Raw genomic sequence first — 23293 nt, 5'->3', positions numbered from 1 at the left:
ATACAAAAAATTGCAGCTATTTTATTAAAACGTTTTTATTAGCTCGCTTTCTTGTCCGGTACATATTTTGCAATCAATTTTATACTAACTTCCCGATGAGCTAGAGACTTGAAACTTGAAACATAGCTCACAAATGGAAGACAATGCAATATTGTATGATTTAATTTTCATATTTCCCTTGGGCTACGCCCTACGGACTTGTTTTTATTTACTCGCTTTCTTGAAAATTTTGATACTTCCCGATGAGCTAGAGACTTGAAACTTGAAACATAGCTTACAAATTAATAACAATACAATATTATATCATTTAATTTTCATATTTCCCTTGGGCTACGCCCCATGGGCTTGTTTTTATTAGCTCACTTTCCTACAAATTTTGATATCAATTTTAAACTAAGTTCCCGATGAGCTAGAGACTTGAAATTTGAAACATAGCTCACAAGTGGATGACAATGCAATATTATAGCATTTAATTTTCATATTTCCCTTGGGCTATGCCCCACTGGCTTTCAAATTTTCCATGTTTACATTTTGAAAGAATGTAAACATATCAATTAATTAAAGTCAGCTGTAAATACTTAAATTTGACAGTTCAAAAAGAGAGTTAAGAGGTTAAGAGGTACAGGTTCTGCTACCAAGAGATTCTTTATACAAACAAACATTTCAAAATAAAGATAAACAATCTGATTGCAGATAATAAAGGTGTTTGTTAATAATGTCATTTGTTATTTATTTAGTATTCTATAAAGTAAACAATAAATTAAATAGATTGATGTATTTATAGTTAGTAGGTAGGCCATACATTCAAATACATAATTATATGAAAAGAAACTCAAATAAACCTTAGATTTCCCACATGCATCTGTCTTAATCTGATATAGATGCATGAAATAGATTTAACATCCACACACATTAAAAACTAAAAAGTAGAAAATAATTTATAAATAAAAATCTTTTTTAAAACAAAACGTTTTTAAATGCACTAAAAAGTGAAAAATAATTTATAAATATGTGGAGAGTATAAATACTTGTAAGATTTAAAACGAAAAACGTGGGGTGCATGCAATTGATAATAATACATTAGTTCAATAGGTGAAGATAATTGTAAATTATCTATTGCATGCACCCCACGTTTTTCGTTTTAAATCTTACAAGTATTTATACTCTCCACATACTGTATTTATAAATTATTTTTTACTTTTTAGTGCATTTAAAAACTTTTTGTTTTAAAAAAGTTTTTTATTTATAAATTATTTTCAACTTTTTGGTCTTTAATGTGTAAATATGTTAAATATATTTTATATGACCTGTTAATATATTTATAATAGATGTAAAGCGGTGATCATTTGTTTCATTTAGTATTTTAAAAACACAGAAATTGTCCTGATTTTGGATCTGCTTAAATTTTTTAGGTGACAAAGACAGGAGTTTTTTTGGGAAAGGTAGGAAAGGTACAAAATATCCAAAATATTTTTGAAATAAATTAAAATATAACTATAACAGTTTTAAAAAAGCTATGGGGATTTCTTAGATTACTGTTGAATTGCAGAGGTATTTTCCATTTAATAACCGTACTGGATTGCCATTACAGTGGGTAATTCCACCTGATAAAGGGCATTACATGAAGCCTAGTTTGTAAAAGTTTTCAATCACACATTCATCCCTTCTTGGTCAGCTTATTCTATCAATCGGCCAAATTCCTATGATTACCATTGCATGCAGATTAACTAACTGATGTCATTTAAATCTCTACATTAATTTAGCACCGGGTTAGTTTCATTTATTGGTTTTCTATTCGACCCTGGATTAAAAACTGCCGAAAATATGCTAATTTACTTATAATTGGTAGTATTTGCGCGATAATAAAATGGTGATTAATGCGACGGTTAGTTATTTTAGGTTTTTTAGTCACCGAAATTAGTTGTATATTTTCAGTTGAACGTGTTGAATTGATTATAAAAACATTACTGTAGGATTTGTACTATAATCCTAGTGGTGTATTAATACACCGCTGTATGATTAATTAAACTGAAAGCAGTTATTTCTTATAGCCTGCATTAGGTAATATATAGTTAAATATTTACAAGTTTACTTGAACCATTGACTTTTGGATCCAGAAATAGACATCCAATATGTAACTATCGCCCAATAAAAAAAAAAAAAAAAACAGTTCTGTGAACCAGACACAGATTGTGCCAATATGCTACAGCCTTTGACTTTGTCAAAATATGTGAATATTAGCCACAAATCAGTAATTTATGTCAACAAACTCTGTTTGTGACTCACTTTAACTAAGTCCATTTTGACTTGGGCGAAAACTTCGACATGGGGATGGATTGTCTGGTTCTATCAATAGTCAAATGTAAACGTATAGATTTTATCATCCGGATAAATCACATGAAGACAATTTGTATCTGTATTGGGTTATATTAGTCAGTTAGTATATGCAACATTTCATCCTATTGTTTTTATGATATTACAAAACTCTAATTTTATTTATATAGATTATGCTTATCCATCCATGGTTCAGGCGTAGTCAGCTGATCGCAGGTGTTGCCTCGAATGTGACTGCGATTGTGGAAAATCATCATGGACACATACATGATCGCTGGAAATGTTTATGAGTGTTCGATGTTTTTGAACGATGATCTATGGAACTTACACGCTTACTGACTTGCCAAATGGTAGTAAATAACATTAATTGAATCAACAGAAATCAACCAACTTTTATCCAATAAGTGTCACTCTAGTGTAACTCTTAAGATGTAGTTTAAGTACTATGTAGTATAAGTACTCTCAATGTACTCAAAATGTTTTCTTCTACTCCATACATCTTTCTCTTAACCAAATATATTCTATTATTACTGAATGGTCCGTTTGTGTTTCAGGTAAGGTGGACTACATAGGTTCGTCTCATCAGTGGTGGCACTTCTTCGTAGTGGTAGCACTGTACTATTGGCACAACACTGGCATCAAGTACATAGAGTACCGTATGAACCACGGATGTGCGTACGACTTTGCGTCATGATGGAACGTAGCGTTGTAGCGATAACCGACGGTTTCCTCGATTCGCTGAGACGGGAAGCGCCCAATATTTGGGCCGAAATTGTATTTATTATCCGCTTTCGCTTTAGATTTGATATTCAGATTTGGCGATTGCTCAGGGTGTTTACAAACGTAGATTTTTTAATTTTATAGTTTGAATATTTTCAGCTATATTTTTATGTTCATCACATGAGCTAGGGAATAATGTAAATCTGTTTTTCTATTTTTCAAAGTATTATGTTACGTGTTGAAACTGCTCTAGACACTTAAGTATTTTGTGGTATTTACGAACAACTTTATTGTTGTAGAAAATAATTTGACCGCCACGTATGTATTTGTAGTGTATGTTGAATTATATTTTTCATTTAAGAATAATTTTAAAGGTTTTGTAAACACCCAGTTGTGCAAATTTCCACAATAGATCTTCGTTAAGTACCTATTATCCCTTACGTTATATTAGTTTTAGGAACACATATCAATCACTCGTAGAAGAACAAATAGGTTTTTCTTTATTTAGTGTAAGTGTCGAAAAGAACATGCTTTGATAGAGTTTTGAACAATTCTGCCTACAGAGATCTTACTTAAGTAATTTGTAACTTAGAATATACCTTCCATCTACCTACATGTAGTATTACTAGATTCCTTCATTAAATTATTTGTTTACAATATAGGTCAGTATATTAATAGTTATCAGAGTTCATTTCTGTCAGCTGTTGAAGGGTACCGGTATACAGTGGACGCTATACAGATTCAGGTGTGTTATTTGCTCATGTAGTTTATTTTTTTATTTTTTTCAAGTTGGAGTTTGTGGCTGTGTAAAGTGTAGAGGTTGTGAAAAAGCAGTATGATGCTTGTGCGAGTTGACATTATTATGAGTTCTCGGGGAATATATTGTGATGCGGCCTTTGCTCTTTTCCATATAACTTTTTTGTGCCTTTAACTGTAGAGTAAGAAATCATAGTGCCTATCTTGTATTTGTAGTTTTTCAAGAATAATTTGTAGTCACCAATCTTAATAGTAGCTTTAACTCTGGGTGTTTACTGAGCAGGACGAGGTTTAATGAAATCTGTAAACTGGTGATGTTTCTTTTAAAACTTTTTAATGTGTCTGACCTGTTTGGGAAACAACAATTATCCTATTTTATTATTTTATCACATTTAGAGACTTTGAATTATGCGTTTATATCTGTCTGACTTTAATTAATAACCTTTTGACTTATTAGTCATTATTGTGAAGTATTTATACATTTTGTTTTTAAAGTTCCTTAATAAGGTACCTACATCAATGTAAAATTTACAAAAAATAGTTTTTGAGATCATTCAATGCATCTAAGCTCAGTGACATTCCACAAAAAGATCAATCTTTGCCCGCTTTTCTTCATTGTCACCCTTTTTATAGGTGTGTCAAACAATGTGATGTAAGGTGTTGTGGAGTTAGACAGGTCGCAAATTATTTGTTTTCCAGAACACAAATTGATGCAATACAAGAAACATTGGCTGTTGGAACGGTTTTTAGAAACTGGTCGATAAGCATTTACTGTGATATGGAATTTTTGTTAACAATTTTAATACAACGTATGAAATTACAGTGTGTTTTATTCTTTGTTGTATTCCTCTAGGGAATTTCTGGTACAATGGAGTGCTTTTATTAACGGTTTTCATAAGATTCTTTTCAAGGTTAAATTAGCTGCTTGATATCTGACCAAAGTGCAGAAGTAGGTAGAATGAACCATCAGAATTCAGAATCTAAGGACTTTTCCAGTTGGTTTCTGATGGTGGTTGGTCCTCTTCACACCGAAACATTTTCATAGAACGTGATTCATTTAGTGGGATCCTTTGTTTTCCTTAGCATCTTTGTCACTAACTGACTAAATTGTCGCAAGAAAAGTGTAATCGTCACATAAGGGTGGGGAACGGCTAGAATATTAGTCGAGGAAGTAAAGAAAACCTTAGGCCTACTGAAGTCATAATTAAACTGATACGCTTGGCTGCGATTTGCTACGACTTATTGGGAAACTTAATTTACAAATAACCTGTGTTGATATTGTTATTGAAAGTTTAACCCTGTTACGGGCAGGGTTGCCACCCTTGTTGATTCTGTCAGGACAGTCCCGACTTCAGTCCCTTTTGTCCGTGTTAATCCCGGGGTAGAGACATCCCGATTTTTCCCTAACCAAAGATGACAACCCTGGTTACGGATGTAGCTCATCACGGAATATGGACCCACTGGCGTAGTCGTTAAATCTCACCTATGAGCGCTAGTATTGCATTCAGTCTTTAGTCCACTCGTCCTGATCGCCTGACGATCACATGGTAGCTGAGTTTACTATAGTTCGACTGCTTAGAAAGTGACCTGCACACTAATGCTAAACAATGCTAGAGGAGGTCGCTTTCTAAGCGGCCGAACTATAACACATTGCACTAAAGAGTGCAGCTCTAAGGTCTCACTGTGTGCGTGAGTTTGATTCTTGTATGTGTGCAATCCGTATTAAGCTTAGCAATGTGTGACTTAGATGCGGAGGGCTAACTTAAATAAATGGTGTTTGCCTGGGGTGGAAGTTCCGGAGTTAATGAGTTAAATAGATAGCCATTATTGGTTTTAATTCCATAAACTTTATTCAGCTTTCAATTCGATCTAAAGTGACTGGATATAAAGGCCATACAAAATGTACATAGACCCTAAAACATTTAATTTGTTTAACTCATTAAGTAGGGTTTAAAAGAAAGTTTGTATTTTCAGTGTAAAGTCAGTAAAGAAGATATGGTCAATAGTTCTAAAATTTGAGTAAAATAGTACAAGATGAAAAACGTCATCGTATCTGTTCAACTGATAAATTTAAACGGATATGCTTTTAGCTTGTATATAATCACATTCTACATTGGTTCTTCATATATGTATGGGATGTATGGGTCGAAAACTACCTGGTGCCTCATCTCAATTGGAAAAATAAATCGTTATGACAGTAACTTAAAAATCTTATCTTAAAACACTATGTGATTGGGAGTAATTTAAAAAAGTGAAAACACAAATTCTAATTAGTATACTTAACTCTGTCTCTTTATTGCTTGGGAGTCGAAGATTGGCTCTACTCAAGTTCTAGAGAATGTTTTATGCAAATAGAAGGATTAGTTGTTGTGAGAGTTTCTCCCGAGGGTTATAAGTTTAATTGAGTTATGAGTAATTACTGCCTCCACTCCCTCCCTTGATGATTAATTGACTTGGAAACTTGTCCAGTTTGTCACAGAAACTTTGGCAACTCTACCCAACTATCTAAGATACCTTGATTTGTAAATATTTTCAAAATTATATGGTCGAGTTGGTGGCATTTGAGTAAACACATCGTTGTTTGTTTGAGTAAAAATGTGTTTTAAGGTACTTCCAATTAGTGCAAGTATTTCCAAAAAGAAAGGATTTAGCAGTTGCTAAATCTGAAGCAATCCATATCTAGATGGGTAAAAAATGTCTATTAAGTTACTTATAATCATCTTTTTGCTTTTCAAATCTTATTTTTAAGGTCACTATTGAAGTTAGTATACAGGAACAGAAAACCTATATATGTGCTGCACTTGTAGCTAGTGAAAGTGAAACATCTTAAATGAAAAGTCTTTCAAATAGTGTGATACTATTAAAATTATATTTTTCCTTATAAAATACATATATAGAATGGATTAAATGTATTTTGTTTACATGTATACTTTTTGTGTGGCTTTACCAAAATATTTGTGTATCTTATATAAACTAAAAAGTAATATTTCAGCAACACTCTTTGGGACTCAATGGAACTATGTTAATTTTCTTGCTATAACTGGATTTTGACATCACACCATATTTGAGGTACCAAACTATAAGGGGGTAAAAATGTACCATGAGCTAACAATTAAACACCAATACTTACCCATTCACATTCACAGTAGCCTCTACACCTGGGTCTAAGTATTAGCATAGACTAACCAACACAAGTAGACTTCTCATCCCATTGTAAATTTTGAAGCACGTTTTTCATGTCTAGTTCATGTACGTGTCACAAAGGCGCTAGTGTCGACGAAACTTTGTTTCTATTATTTTAGGGTTAATTTCTTGATTTGTGCTTTACTGTTTGGTTATATAACTAGGGGACAAGTTATTGTTTATGATTAGATTGTATTATTTGGTTAAACGAGGTTTTAAATGGCTGTAATAACGGGAAACAAATTGTAAACAAAACACGACCTCTACATAAACCGTACAGAACTACCAATAAAATTGTCTTCAGCTGTTCCATAAGGATGAGAAATCTACTAAGGGAGTATGTTTTATCTATGGTATTAGCCATAGTTTAAGCTCAGGATCAAACATAAACATCAGTAGTTTATTGAATCGGCCAGGATAGAATACTTGTCAGACCTACGGAGTCATCCTAAAAATTGGGCAAAATTCTCTTAAAATTTGGACAAAATTCTCCACGAAGGTGAGGATGATATAGCTCCACCTGAGCATCTACAGTATTTCCTGTGCGCTTCTAGAGCTCTGAACCTTCAATAAAAATAAACAGGGCCGTTTTTATAAATGGGCCCGGGCCCAGGGGCGCAAGAGGGTTTAGATTTGTTGGGGACGCAAGGACGAGAAAAATTCCCCACAAAGTAGGTGGAGGGAGACGCTATCATCTCTCGGGCCCGTAGCGCATGCAAACCGTGAGCTTAAAGATAGTTAAAACGTGGTCCACTGGTCCATCTTTTGTATCGACCCCTGGAGATTTAAACAGCTCCTGAGCATTTCGGGAAAGAAATTTGAGTGTGGCTGGTTCTAGGGTTAAGCATAGCTTTTTTTAAAATACAATTCTACAATTCCACCTCCTGGAACTCACATCACACATAGTTAAAGCTATTGCCACAAAATGACAAATTAAGACACCTACTACTAATTGTCAACTCATTTTGTCGTATGAGGTACTTACTAGTACCTCCCCCCTACTAGTTTATTGAGTCCCTAGGACAAAGTACATTATGGCTCAATTTTTGTCTAATCCAATTATTTAAACAAGCCAAAGTGTACGATTCCCGAGGGTGGCCAAGAAACTTGGGATGTAATCTTTGTGTACTTTTAAATGTGGTTTGTGAAGTTTTGGCCAAAACAATTTATTTGACCAAGGGCACCCTACAGGGAGGCTCCCTAAATTTTGAACATTAAATAATAATCTGTTGTCTAAATTACATGAAACTTGGAGTAACTTATGTTTAAATTAGTTATATTATTAATGCTGTTAAATTCATGATCAAAAACCTTTTCCCTGTAAATCCTTTAAGAAGGGTTGTTAACAGGAAGGGTTGTGTTGTAAACGTTTTCAATACTTTGTTAAGTCCTTGAGTAAACAGCTAGCTTGTTAATGGAGAAGCCTGTCTTAAGGAAACCTTTCTAGAAAAGTAACCGAGCTTAAGGTAACAACTTGTCACACATCGTATAAGCTGATTAATTATCAATAATATTTTCAAACTTTTAAATTGAATTATTCCATGTTGAAATTAATACAAAGTAGCAGATAAAGTCAAATCGTAAAACTTTTCTTATGGTTCAGAGCAGTTGAAAATTGAAGGGTTATAGTACATTCTTTACTTTTAACTCAGTAGTCTCAAAAGTTAAGATTATTATACCCTAACTGTCCAGTTTTAATGTTTATAGTTTGTACAATTTGTAGTTAAGAAGTATATATTCTGAACTCTTCAGTTTATCATTTAAAATACCCCCGCCGCAGTAACCTGCCGACTAAGCGAATTTCCATTTGCCTGAAATGATTTTTCAATTACTCTATTTAAATAACATTAGGTTTAACGGGTACCTAGGTTTTTTACTGCTACAAGAAAACTAATAAAGTAAATTTTAAGTAAAATAATTATAGCTTAGTATAAAATCTATAAATTTGCCAAGTCTGATCAAAATATATCCATAAACAAGCAAACTACAATATTTTACAATATTCCCTATAAGAATAACATGGAAATTTTAATATTACAATTTTTTGAGTTTTCTCTGTAACCAATAGCCGTACAAAAACACTTTAATATACTGAATTATTAGTTTTTTAAGCTCTTAAAGAAGGTCTAGAGAGAAATTGGGATATTTTATGATTTGAGAGTCAAAAATTAGAAAAACCAATTATTCCCCATAAAACCCCGTTCTGTACGGCAAGGACTATAGCACAGACAATTTAATACTTTAATGTTTTCGATAATACAATACTTTTAATGGTTTCTGTTGTCTGTGACGAGTCTAGATAGACTTTACAGATTTTTGACTTATTTTGGAATTTGTTGAGACTATAGACTTGTAAGTTGAGTCTGTTTGGACGGCGAGGTGGAGACTGGAGAGGTTGCGATTATAAATTCAAGATCCATATAAACCGCGATGGCGGGAGTGGAGACAAAATACAGCACAAAATGGCCGTGGAGGGGGCGTTGCTAAGGAACCGAGATACAACGACTAAATTACTGCCCGAAATCTTCACCCGCCCTAATTACAAAGCCTCTTATTTGGAGTGGTTTTAATTCCCGCGGTTTGCTTCCTGGAGTGATCCACTGATATGCAAATCTCCGTCACTTTTACCTTAGAACGTATTTTCTTTGTAAATTGTAATACAAGTGACATTTAGGTACAGGTCAATGAAAGTACAATCGTTTGGATAGTTAAATAGGAATGTAGCAGTTATAATTGAAAATCGATGATTAAGTTGTTGTGACGTCAATTTTTCCAAAACGTAATCTCAGATTTCTAATAGCTTTATAGCGTGTTTCTCTGCAACGGTTACCGAAGCGTTGTAAAAATCATGCTGAACACACATTTTTTTGTAATTATATGAACAAAAGTACCAATTATTTCTTTCGGTAGGCGTAGATATGATCCATAATTAACAAGAAAAAAATATAACAGTAACGAGTAACACAATTTGGTATTATCTTAAAATTAAGGCACTGTACTGACCAGTGACCTGCCAATGACGTTTATGAACACAGTCAATAAAAACACAGATCGCTGACTTAATACTGCAAGTAAACTTATCATTTTGTAAATTCTGAAACTTGTTCATGGTGATGATCGGTAACGCTTGATCGTGAAAGTTAAATGTTTCTCTTATTTATGGCAGTTTTTTACAGTGGTGCCTTACTCTTTGGTTGTATACAGAGAAGTGATATTGATCAAGTCGTTTTGTGGTAGTATAAATGTTAGTTAATTAATAAAACAAACAATATGATTAATAAAAGACGCGCAGCAACTACCGGTCTCCGAACAAAAACTTACGTTAGGATAGCTTATTCATAATAATGATGAATATGTTTAAGTTTAGCTGCATTTAATTGATAATCCTCAAGCTTGTTACCAAAACAAGGCTCCTCCTCCAGCCTCTAGCTTATATAAAATCCCATACCAGAACTATATTTTTACGTGTTTCTTTCGTTAGAGGACATTCTAAACAAAATATTGTCCAACACTAAACTGAAAAAGATCAAATTTTATTTTTAGGGAAAATAAAGAACATAGTCCTCAGACCAATAAATTATTTCACACTATTTTATCTAAGCTACAAATCGAACCACCATCCCTTGGAAAATAGAGTAAGACAGTGAAGACCCGGTGTCAGCTGTATGATTGTATACTGGCGAAGTGCGGTGTAACTCACAGCTGAGCCGGAGGTGAGGGCAAATTTTCTTAAACGGATCAAAGACTTATGCGGATTCCCCTGTCAGGCCCTTGCCTGATAATTTATCCAGCGTCTCTTCTCCTCACTTCCTGTTTAATTCACACGAGGCTTCAAAATGAACTAAATATAATAAATTGATGAAAATGTAGGTGAAAAAAACGTACCAGCAAAAAATCCAAAAAATATTCGATCTCAAAACACGAATACAGACTAAGAATACAAAAATTATGTCATACTTGGCATGATTTTAACAAAGACGCTAAATGAAGAAAATTGTTATACCCATTAACTCTACAGAGATGAAAAAATAATTATTAAAATTTATTACTCTTTATACACAAATAGTTTTTGAACTAAACTGTAAGCATTAGAAGAACAAAGATGAACTAAATCAGAAAAATACATACAAAAGACAAGATGTTAAAAAATAAATACTTGTGTTCTCATTTCATGTCCCAGTTTTTTATGTAACGTGAACGAAAGCAATTACTGTACGGTTTTTCTAAAACGCTAAACATTATAATACAGTATTTGTAGAATGTTAACAATATTAGTCTATCCTCCAAATTGTAAACTGCTAAAGTTTGTATTGTTTTTTGTTTGGCTTTAATTCTTTTAATTTCTACAATATACCAACTCAAAAATAAAATATTTATGAATGTCAATTAGTCTGGGTTAAGACATGTTTGGACTCTGATTAGTGAGCTGTTTTGTACGTCCCTTTCTGTGATTACAGGAATAGTAATTATTCAACACATTAAATAACAATGTTTAAATTACTGTATATTAAGAATGCGTTAATTACAAATTCCAATTGTTCATGCTACATTAGTTATTGGATGAGGATTTTAATTATAATTAACTTCTCAGATGAACGGCAATTTTAGGGAAATTAAAATCCATAAATATTCAATGGAATCAATTAAAGCAGAGTACCAAGTGTTGGTGCTAAAGAGAGATGGGATATGATGGGGTAGGAGTGGGGGTTGGCGTTACAGTATTTGGACATTTGGATGAAACTGGACAGAGAGAGGGGATGTGTTTAATCGTGAATTTGAACTCACCGTTTGATTGTTGCTGTATTGAATTGAATGTTATTGTACTCATGGTTGATTTGCAACCGTTCAATTTCAGTCACATTTTCGATAGACCTAGGCTTAATAGTTTTTGCTGTCCTTGTCATTGGAGTTAATATTGTAAGTAGAATCTGTTCAACATATACCAAAAATCTTGCTCGTTCGATATCTGTTTCATAAAGGTGACATCCAAAATCGTAGTTTTCTTTAACCTATCTTTTGTTAACTTCACCACGTCTCGCCGAAGAGTTGGTTTCTAGATCGGTCCACAAAGAACGAATCATTTACGGCGCTTCCCCAGGACGTTCCATAGTTGTCAATGCAGTAAGTGACTAAGTGATCCAAGGTTTGGAACAGTTCCGAAGTGGTTGGCGGCGCGGGAGGGGGTGACAGACTAAGATGAGTTGTTAGGAACAATTGTCTAGAACGGTTCACAAAGAACGAATCATTTACGGAGCTTCCCAAGGACGTTCAACAGTTGTCAATGCAGTAAGTGACTAAGTGATCGAAGGTTTGGAACAGTTCCGAAGTGGTTGGCGGCGAGGGTGGGGGTGACAGACTAAGATGAGTTGTTAGGAACGATTGTCTAGATCGGTCTACAAAGAACGAATCATTTACGGAGCTTCCCAAGGACGTTCCACAGTTGTCAATGCAGTAAGTGACTAAGTGAACGAAGGTTTGGAACAGTTCCGAAGTGGTTGGCGGCGAGGGAGGGGGTGACAGACTAAGATGAGTTGTTAGGAACAATTGTCTAGAACGGTTCACAAAGAACGAATCATTTACGGAGTTTCCCAAGGACGTTCCACAGTTGTCAATGCAGTAAGTGACTAAGTGATCGGTTTGGAACAGTTCCGAAGTGGTTGGCGGCGCGGGAGGGGGTGACAGACTAAGATGAGTTGTTAGGAACAATTGTCTAGAACGGTTAACAAAGAACGAATCATTTACGGAGCTTCCCAAGGACGTTCCACAGTTGTCAATGCAGTAAGTGACTAAGTGATCGGTTTGGAACAGTTCCGAAGTGGTTGGCGGCGCGGGAGGGGGTGACAGACTAAGATGAGTTGTTAAGAACAATTGTCTAGATCGGTTCACAAAGAACGAATCATTTACGGAGCTTCACCAGGACGTTCCACAGTTGTCAATGCAGTAAGTGACTAAGTGATCGGTTTGGAACAGTTCCGAAGTGGTTGGCGGCGAGGGAGGGAGGGGGTGTAAGACTAAGATGAGTTGTTAGGAACTGTTTTCTAGATCGGTCTACACAGAACGAATCATTTACGGAGCTCCCAAGGACGTTCCACTGTTGTCAATGCTGTAAGTGACTAAGTGATCGAAGGTTTGGAACAGTTCCGAAGTGGTTGGTGGCGAGGGAGGGGGTGACAGACTAAGATGAGTCGTTAGGAACAATTGTCTAGAGCGGTCTACAAAGAACGAATCATTTACGGATGTTCCAAGGACGTTCCACAGTTGTCAATGCAGTAAGTGACTAAAGTGATCGAAGGTTTGGAACAGTTCCGGTTGGCGGTGCGGGAGGGGGTGACAGACTAAGATGAGTTGTTAGGAACAATTGTCTAGAACGGTTCACAAAGAACGAATCATTTACGGAGCTTCCCAAGGACGTTCCACAGTTGTCAATGCAGTAAGGGACTAAGTGATCGGTTTGGAACAGTTCCGAAGTGGTTGGCGGCGCGGGAGGGGGTGACAGACTAAGATGAGTTGTTAGGAACAATTGTCTAGAACGGTTCACAAAGAACGAATCATTTACGGAGTTTCCCAAGGACGTTCCACAGTTGTCAATGCAGTAAGTGACTAAGTGATCGCTTTGGAACAGTTCCGAAGTGGTTGGCGGCGCGGAAGGGGGTGACAGACTAAGATGAGTTGTTAGGAACAATTGTCTAGAACGGTTCACAAAGAACGAATCATTTACGGAGCTTCCCAAGGACGTTCCACAGTTGTCAATGCAGTAAGTGACTAAGTGATCGAAGGTTTGGAACAGTTCCGAAGTGGTTGGCGGTGCGGGAGGGGGTGACAGACTAAGATGAGTTGTTAGGAACAATTGTCTAGAACGGTTCACAAAGAACGAATCATTTACGTAGTTTCCCCAGGACGTTCCATAGCTGTCAATGCAGTAAGTGACTAAGTGATCGGTTTGGAACAGTTCCGAAGTGGTTGGCGGCGCGGGAGGGGGTGACAGACTAAGCTGGGCTAAACTCGCTGATCCGTGTAAGAAAATTTGCCTCGCGCTGGATTTGAGGGCTCAAGAGGCTTTTCGAAAAGATCTGCGAATTAATTATGACTTTCAACTATTTACTAGGTGTTTTGTTTTGACTTTTTGGATGTTGCAAGTAGACATTCTATTGTGGAATGTGAAGAGCTTGTTGTGATGCTTAAAGCCAAGATGAGATTATGCTAATGGTGAAGACACGTTTTGCTCTTATTTGAGTGGGAACTTTTACTCAACAAAAATACAACAATATCCATAGATTGTATCGAATTAAAGAATAGTTTTAATCTGTTGTAATGAAAAGTAATAAATAAACAACAAAATAAGGCTTTATGTATGTGTATATATGTGTATTTACGAAAGTTTTACTTAGAAGTTTGAGTGCTAAAAACTAGGGAGTTCAAATATGATCAAGATTTAGTTAAATTCTATTTATTGATCAATCGTTCAAAAAAATATTTTTATTATCTCTTTCCGACCAAAAAGAGCTATGCAATTAAGTTAGAATGTATTATTGTTGTATTTATGAAAACAATCAACAATGATAAAATGCTTGAGTAATTCATCAACAAAATCTCAAAACCAGCAAATTAAACGAGGACAATTAATGAACGCGAAGTCCTTAGCTCGTCCATTGTTCAATGGACGGCATGACGTATGGTTCACCAGTCAGTAATACCAACTGAAATGGAGGGATTTTTATTAATCCCGGCCGGGACACAGTTATGACATCGACGGCAGTAATCTAGGAAGCAATTTATATAACTTTGTGTTGTTGCATACGTAACTAACCGGGCTTGGGGCTATTGTTATGTAAAACCCGGCTTACGCTTGTGGTACAGTCGCGGGATCGCCATGGTACAGTCTGGTCTGGTAATAATGTGTTTTGATGGTGGTACTGAGATTTATAGTTTAATTAAAGTACAGTATATTATATTTCAATGTTTTAACGAACATGTTTTCAAAATTTATTTGTATCAGATGGACGTAAATACAACGTTTAGTGTGTATGTAGTTTCGGAATGTTTCGTATTACCTATAGTCCAAAGGCTTCTTGCTTTCAAGGGTGTAGTCTTTTTAATTATTGGAAGTTGCATTGTCAAAATATTGACATGGCGGTGAATTACAAAAGTCTTTTTTTTTGTATCTGAACTATAAAAGTTTATAATTTAAATTTGATTTCAAAATAGTTGGTCTACGTAGTTGTAAACCTACAAGGTTCATAAACTTTTCATTGGGATGAAAAAATAGGAAATAAAACAAAAAGATTGATAATTTAATTTGTTTTCTTAAAAGTTAAAAAAATTGACGAAACAATAAAGCAGGAGGTGTAATTGGAAAGTATAATAACAATTTGAGGTGCTATAATTTATAAGATTTTACCCAAAGCTCGTTAACATGACTACTTTTCATACACATTACCTCAGATTAATGCGGACATATTCCACCTTGTGACAGTATACAATCGACAATACATTACAGGCCCAGATATTTGTAGTGTTTAGCGAACGTGTTGGGTTTAAACGCCGGCAGGATTGGCCACTCTGTCTTGACCTTGGGCCTGGATGGACCCCAGGATGGTCTCTTGGACACGGAGGTCCTGAGGATGGACATCCGCCGAGGGTAGAAGGGAGGATATCCGATGGGCGCGGTGTGGATCTGACGAACCCTCCTCAGGCCTTGACGACCACTCTCTCGAACCATGGCTGGAAATCATATGTAGTAATTAGAATGTTAATGGTTTTGGATTTATAACTGTTCGAAACTGGGCTTGGCTATTCTTAACCATCTTTCTTTTAAAATTGTCATGTCTAAAGTTACCGGTCTTAGTTACCATCCTACTCAAGATACAAACTTCACTACTTTCTACAATCCTTCACCGATTTTAGGGTTTTGATACACCCAATTGAGCCACAATGTAATTTGGTAATATAATAAATATTCATTTTTAAAACTAAAAATCGGTACTTCATTTTAGATACAATCCCCTTGAGCATAGTTTTTCATCGCTACAAAGTATGTTAAACTCACTCTGAGTTGAAGTTATAGTACTTTGGTTAAAACCAAAGTGGTTTAAAAAATACCACCTGCTAAAAGAATCGTAAATCCTTTAACACCGTTGCAAAGTGTGGTTATATCAACTACTGTAGTATGTAATACAAATTAGATAGTTACAATACAGAAATTTTGCAAACTACTTAAATACCAAACATTACTAAAACTACAAGTTTTACAAGTTATTTTTGTAACAATGATCTTTTTCCTGCCGTATCCACAACTTTCTCCGTTCCCTAGCACCCTCTGAATTTTCTTCTTTAACGTATCGTAGAATTAGAACAAATGGTGAACTAGAATGGCGAGAGGAACACACTCTGTTAAGAGACATATTCAACTAGTGTATTATTTGAATACAACTTAGTACTACACTGTTCCTTCCATATAGACAGAAACTACTGTACCCTCCTGTATGCCACTGTAAATGCTAAAACTTACCTTGAAGTACGAAGTATCTTTCTGTAACTAATGTTCAGCGAGTAGTTTATATACGCACATTACAGTCTAGTCAGCTCAGGCTTTGATGACTAGACGAGTAATATTGTTGCGCACTTGTTTACAAAACTTCTTACTTCCTACTGATAAGACACATTTTACATTGTAATAGATCACACCAAAATACTTTCGTCTTTTACTTGTTAATGTATGGCTACACTTTTTTTCTAAGTAATTCGTAATTGTTAATTAGTTAATTTGATGTTTTAGAACTATCGATTCATGTCTTAAAAGGATTACGTACTATAAAAACTATTTAAAGAAATCAATGGTTTGTGTTACTAGTGAACGAGCATTAGTAAGCATACGTCTATACAATGTAATAATGTATTAATTTAATTCATTAGCATGGAACTTTTGGAAACAAGATGCTATAGTTTGTGATAAATTGTCATCTAAGTGACGAGTGAACAAAAGCTGGAGTGTCAAAAAGAAATTAGCTATGTACATCAGCGTAGGCTGTCAGTGACTCAATTTAAATGTGTTCCCTTACATTTTAAAACTATCATAAAATTTTAACGTAGGATCTTTAGTTCTATAGCCGAAGCTTTAGGCTTACAAGAATTTCAATATTTAAAATGTAGTAAAATAGAAATAGAAACAACTTTGAACTTCATCTCTCAGGGGTGGTTGGCTATCCGTGTGCTCCCGCTATCTCCGCGTTCCGCCATCTCCGAACCCAAATCTGTCCCGCCACCTCCGAATTCTTGAGTGACCCTTATAATCCCGTCACTGCCTGCGTTGTTAGCTGTCATTGCATCCACGGCTGCGAAGCCCCGTGGATGGAAGATTTAATGAAAATTTAACCCGTGGGTTAGGTTAGGTTAGGTCAGGTTAGGTTAGGTTAGGTTAGGTTAGGTTAGGTTAGGTTTGGACGGAATGTCTTAACGCAGGAAGTAAGCGAGGATTATAGGTGTCACTCTGAAATTCGGAGATAGCGGTACACGAAGGTGGCGGGACGCGGAGATAGCGGGAGGTAACCTGGCTATCAACCACACGGGAGGCCCTAAGGGCTGGCGACCCCGAGGTACCCTAGCCGAACCCCAGGTACCTTCTCTTCTGACCTGGGTTCTGTGATCAGCATATTTCCGCTGTTTGCTGATCAACACTCTTCTCTTTCCTATCAATTCTTCCTCTTTAGTTTTCCTCTTCCGTTTGCTTCTTTGTTTCAGCAAACCCCTGAGGTGTTGATGTCATGGAGGTAAGTGCCACAGGACCCTAAACAATGGTGGGTATGGAGCCAGGGAAACAGGGATTACTCACAGTAACAACAGGTAAATAGGGGTACTCGGGCATGCTGGGCTACACTCAAGTGAACTATAACTCCTTGCTAATCATGACACTTTTTGCAGATACACAGAAACTTGAAGAAAAATCACAATATTGGGCACCTCTGGAAAATTTGGGCATCTCCAATGTCAAACCATCTCTAGAGCCAAAAGTGGGAGTCGTCCCCTCTTCAAAATGGGAGCATGTCTTAGCCCAAGAAAACAAGCCCCTCCAAAGACTCGCACCTTAATAAGGAAGCTTTGATGACGCCTCCAGACAGTACGATAGGCTAAAACTCAAGCCTAAAAGAATGCTTAGTGATAAAAAAAAAGTAACATGCGCTTAGCTATTTAGCTAAACTGACTGATTTCCAAAATCAAGAAAGTTACTAAAGTTTTAGAGAAGTCTCGAACATAGAAAGATCTCTGAAAAAACGCCAAATAAAAATAGGCCTATAGCCACAGTTAGGTGTATGTAGTTAGTTTTGGTTTTGATGTTTATAATGTAACTTGTTTATTAATAAAAAAATACAAATCATTTTGAAAATGTGTTTGTTTCATTGTAAACTTCAATGTATTTAAAAATGTATCCCTCCTAACAAACCTTAAAAGTACTCACTGTCATTCATATTTACGTATATATTCACGTAATTGTTACTTTAATTTCACCATGAACTACTAAATAACGTCGATTTGGAAACTCTGTTCGCTTTTAATTTAACTGCATCAGATTTTTTATAGTTTACTTCAAATTATTCATTCCATTCCGATGCAACATTACAAATTATAATTGATCCTTCTGAGGAGCTCTTGAGCTCAAAATCCCGGTGCGGAGCAAATTTCCTTAAAAGGATCAGCGAGTTTAGACGCAGCTTATGCTGTCACGACCTGCTACCGCCAACCCGTTAATGTGCGCATTGATTGATATGTTTTGTTGGCCGAGTGTTAAGTAAAATGGTTAAAAAGACACTATTAACGCTATTTGTCAATGTTGGTAGTGGTGGTTTTCAATTTTAAAAGAGCGATTTTATACGTGTATACTCTATGGTATAAGCCATGTAAAATCACAAGGGCGTTGTTTTTAGAGTCAAAATGATAGAACAAATTCCTCTAGAGGATTTGGGGAATGTATTTTAGAAATGAGTAATTAACATCAGCGCTGGACTGAATTCAACAAGGCCTACGAGCGTTTCTATTCCAAAACTTTAAAACGTTAATAATGAAATTATAATACTTATTTTCGTCAACTTACATGCATTGACCACAAAAGAAAATACTTCCTTTATGGCCAATGCTTTACGTTTCGTAACATTTAACTAAACAAACTATTGATATGATTTGTACTAAACGTTTACGGAACATCTTTCTACAGTACATAGAAGAAGTGGGGAAGTACAGAGAAAGATCAATTTTACAAGATGGACACAATACTTTTCTATCGGAATTTGCTAAATTTTCATTGACGTTTAAGTTAGAGGATTACCTTAGTCCTGTTACGCGAAAGCCCCCGTTTCTCCTTGGGCAATAAAGGTCCCGGCTGCAGGAGCAGACAGGATACTTTTATTGCCGAATCATCCTCAAGTAGTTTTACTACCTCCGCACCGACCTGGCAGGCTTACTGTGCTAAATTTATTACAAAAAAAAATCTTTACAAACATTTAACTACGGCTACAACATATTTTAAAAATTTTTTCCTCCATTTTCACCTTAATTGGGTCCTATATAGGTAGGTCTGAAAATACTGATCAATGAACTATTAAGTGATAAACAAATATTATACTTATAATTTATGTTACGTTTCCAATTTGTGTATTTAGTCACAAATCTGTAAAATTCAAATTTAATTGGATTTAGTTTTTGTTAAACATTTCTCAGACTCCATCAGTTATATAATTAAACAGTTTTTTCTCAACTGGTGATTTTTTATTTTCTAAAATTTAACTTCTATCACGTATCTAGAAACTATGTGTTTATCACTTAATTAGAAAATATATCTTAGCTTAAAAGCTCTTTCGAGATTCGACACCATTCAACACTGGAAGTTATATTTGAATTTATATATATATGTATAATGTATGGACCTCATGGAAACTAAAAGTAAAAGCTCAATATTTACATATAGTCCAGGCAAATTAGATCAAATATACGGAGTGCTCCCCAAAAAATCGTCTAAAGCTGGAAAGTGTTTTAATACCTTTTGGGGGTCCCAAATAAGAGTCCTGTGAGTTTGCGACGGATTCTGACGTCTGCTTAAGTTTTGGGAGTCGAAAAACTATGAAAATTTTGCACTTTTTCAGTTGTTCACTTATAACTCCTAAATAACGAATCCTACGGAAAATGTTGTTCAAAGGTCTCTTTTAGTGCATTAGATTCTACGTCGATTGGTGTTAAATACGTTAAAATCGGCCGAGCCGTTTAGCCGCAGTAGCTTTCTAAAGTTGGGTCATTTTCATCAACATGAACAAAAAGTTGATTACAGTATTTGACCAGTTTTCGGCTTACAACTCCTAATCGACACTTGCTATACAAAAATGCACCTGTAGTTAGTTTGGAAAACACAAAATTCTGCGTAATATGTTTTTTTACTAATCAATAATGGCAATTGATTGCTACCTACTTTGTATGGTCGCCATTTCATTGAAAAAATATTAATATTAAATATTAATTTTAGTTAAATTTTCCAACTTTAACTTTAATATTTTTTTCAATTAAATGGCGACTATACAAAGTAGGTAGCAATCAATTACCATTATTGATTGGTAAAAAAAAACATATTACGCAGAATTTTGTGTTTTCCAAACTAACTACAGGTGCATTTTTGTATAGCAAGTGTCGATTTAGGAGTTGAAAGCCGAAAACTGGTCAAATACTGTAATCAACTTTTTGTTCATGTTGATGAAAATGACCCAACTTTAGAAAGCTACTGCGGCTAAACGGCTCGGCCGATTTTAACGTATTTAACACCAATCGACGCAGAATTTAATGCACCAAAAGAGACCTTTGAACAACATTTTCCGTAGGATTCGTTATTTGGGAGTTATAAGTGAAAAACTGAAAAAAGTGCAAAATTTTCATAGTTTTTCGACTCCCAAAACTTAAGCAGACGTCAGAATCCGTCGCAAACTCATATGACTCTTATTTGGGACCCCCAAAAGGTATTAAAACACTTTCCAGCTTTAGACGATTTTTTGGGGAGCATATGTCTAATTTGCCTGGGCTAATACGTACTAATGTATTTACATTTACTTTTTGTACGTTAAACTTCGCTGTTAATTTTATCCAGCTACAGAACCTATTGGATTGAGCCATTGTCACTTTTATAAAACAAAGGGATGATTGGGTTTTGTTTAACTATATTTTCCGATTCCACATTTCCAATATTTCCAGTTGTTTCGTTTCCACGGTTCCACAGTCGCCGCCGTTGTCACGAGCGCATCCATAAATGCATGTAAGCGAGGCCCAAAGTGGCCATTGATTTATTCAAATCCAAATCTGAATGTATCAACACGCGCTCCTCTCACAATACCACGAATCCATTTTAATATGGCTCAAACTAGTCTTCATGTACCACGGGTAAGAAAATTGCCATTGTGCATGAATCTATTTTGTCATAATATATGTCCTTTAATCTATCCTTAGCGCAAATAATGTGTTTAATAGTTGCATTATTATGACAAGCGTTAAATGTGACCCCTTCAGCACCATTGGCGATTTTAAAACAAATTTTACATTGATACAATTTAAAACTTGTTGACAGTTCAGCTAAGCAATATTTTAGGGAGGAAAAAACAAAATTATCGTTGTGCTTTTGATAAAGGGTGTTTTTTTTTGGAGAAAAATAATCTTTGTACACACATCGAAGACATATACTTTTTGTATTAAAAGTACACACCTACTAAGCGACCACAGAACAGTCAAAACCATAACAAATTACTATTAAGAAAACCCTAGCTAAAAGTATATATATACTCACTATTTCTAGAATAGCTACGTAGAATTTCCCAACCTAAACTTATACACGGAAAGCATAGATAAAACATACTCTCCATGTTGAATCGTAAACGACAGATTACCAAAACGATTGTTAAGCGCCGCAACGCGCGCTGGATAACACTAGTTTTAACAAACTAAATTAATGGATGAAAAATCATACATTTGTTTATACCGATTATATTTTAAGTGAAAATATATGTACACAACCGAACAGTTATTTGTTGGGCATTTTTTGCACTATGCACAGGTTGTCACATTTTTGGTCACTGGATCGACTTTTTAATCGTACAAATACGAAATACACTTCTCGTCCTATTTTATCTGCAGCCCAATGTTTTACGGTGGTGTTGAATAAACGAATTCCTCAATGTTATGATACATTTTGTATGTTTGTTTTGTTGGTTTTGTTTGTTTCCTCATTATTATGTTTATCTAACTTTTATTTGTGAATCAAGAAATGGACTATTTATTCTTTACTTTGTTAAATTTTTAAGGAAGTTAGTTTTATTTGCTGGTTTACCAAGTATAGTTTTGCAGATTTTTTTTTTTCAAAGACTTACACTGGGAGGTATATAAATGGAGAAAGAAGTGGTATTTGACAATAGCTTACACTTCGAAAAACCAGCTTGCCTTTTTATTATTGTACAAAAAAATAAATTCTATTACATTCATTCGTGCAAGTACGTAACCATATATACGTCATCAAAACACATTATTACCAGACCAGACTGTACCATGGCGATCCCGCGACTGTACCACAAGCGTAAGCCGGGTTTTACATAACAATAGCCCCCAAGCCCGGTTAGTTACGTATGCAACAACACAAAGTTATATAAATTGCTTCCTAGATTACTGCCGTCGATGTCATAACTGTGTCCCGGCCGGGATTAATAAAAATCCCTCCATTTCAGTTGGTATTACTGGCTGGTGAATCATATGTCATGCCGTCCTTTGAAACAATACCCGAATATATCGTGGCAACAGCTATCACCTTTGTTTCCGCCAACTTTTGTAGTGTTTACAATCATGATACATTTTAATTCAATATTGATTTTTTCTTAGTTATTTGATTCGCTTTATAATTCTACATACAATCCATTTACTTTTGTATCGACTGTTTAATATTCATTAAAAATTAGATAACATAACAGCACAGGGATTGAAAGCCAAGCCTAAAGGGTAGGCTTGAGGTGAATTAATTTAATTACAGTAGGCCCTACTAAGACATTTTTAAAATTTTAATTTTTAATTGTGATTTTCTCATAAAACCCATAAAATAACGGAAAATCGAATCTATAGATTTAAAAAATAATGTAGTATGTTGTAGCCCTTAAAATTATGACTAAAATGGTACAACTCTCATTGCTGTAGAAATTACTGTTCAAAAGTCAATGCAACTTTTTGTGATTTTACTTAAATATTAAATATTATAGTTACCCTCATCGCTTACCCATGCATGATAAAGGTTTATTCC

The 23293-nt window shown here is 35.1% G+C and overlaps 1 protein-coding gene across 3 annotated transcripts in view; it reads left to right on the top strand.

Annotated features, from left to right (window-relative positions):
- The window catches only part of LOC128991772 (progestin and adipoQ receptor family member 3), a 38028-nt gene extending 33396 nt beyond the window's left edge, over window positions 1-4632 (top strand). For all 3 annotated transcript variants that reach the window (XM_054414956.1, XM_054414963.1, XM_054414969.1), the window contains exon 7: window positions 2889-4632. In XM_054414956.1, coding sequence (XP_054270931.1) covers window positions 2889-3028 — 140 coding nt within the window. In that variant the 3' untranslated portion in view covers window positions 3029-4632. The remainder of the gene's footprint in view (window positions 1-2888) is intronic.
- Window positions 4633-23293: the final 18661 nt, after the last annotated feature.

This window comes from Macrosteles quadrilineatus, unplaced genomic scaffold (genome assembly GCF_028750875.1).
Source record: "Macrosteles quadrilineatus isolate MER2022 unplaced genomic scaffold, UCM_ALF_1.0 Scaffold_1__1_contigs__length_201487025, whole genome shotgun sequence".
In the NCBI taxonomy this organism is placed as follows: domain Eukaryota; kingdom Metazoa; phylum Arthropoda; class Insecta; order Hemiptera; family Cicadellidae; genus Macrosteles; species Macrosteles quadrilineatus.
Note: the sequence above shows the minus strand (reverse complement) of the source record. Positions and strands in the feature narration are given on the sequence as shown.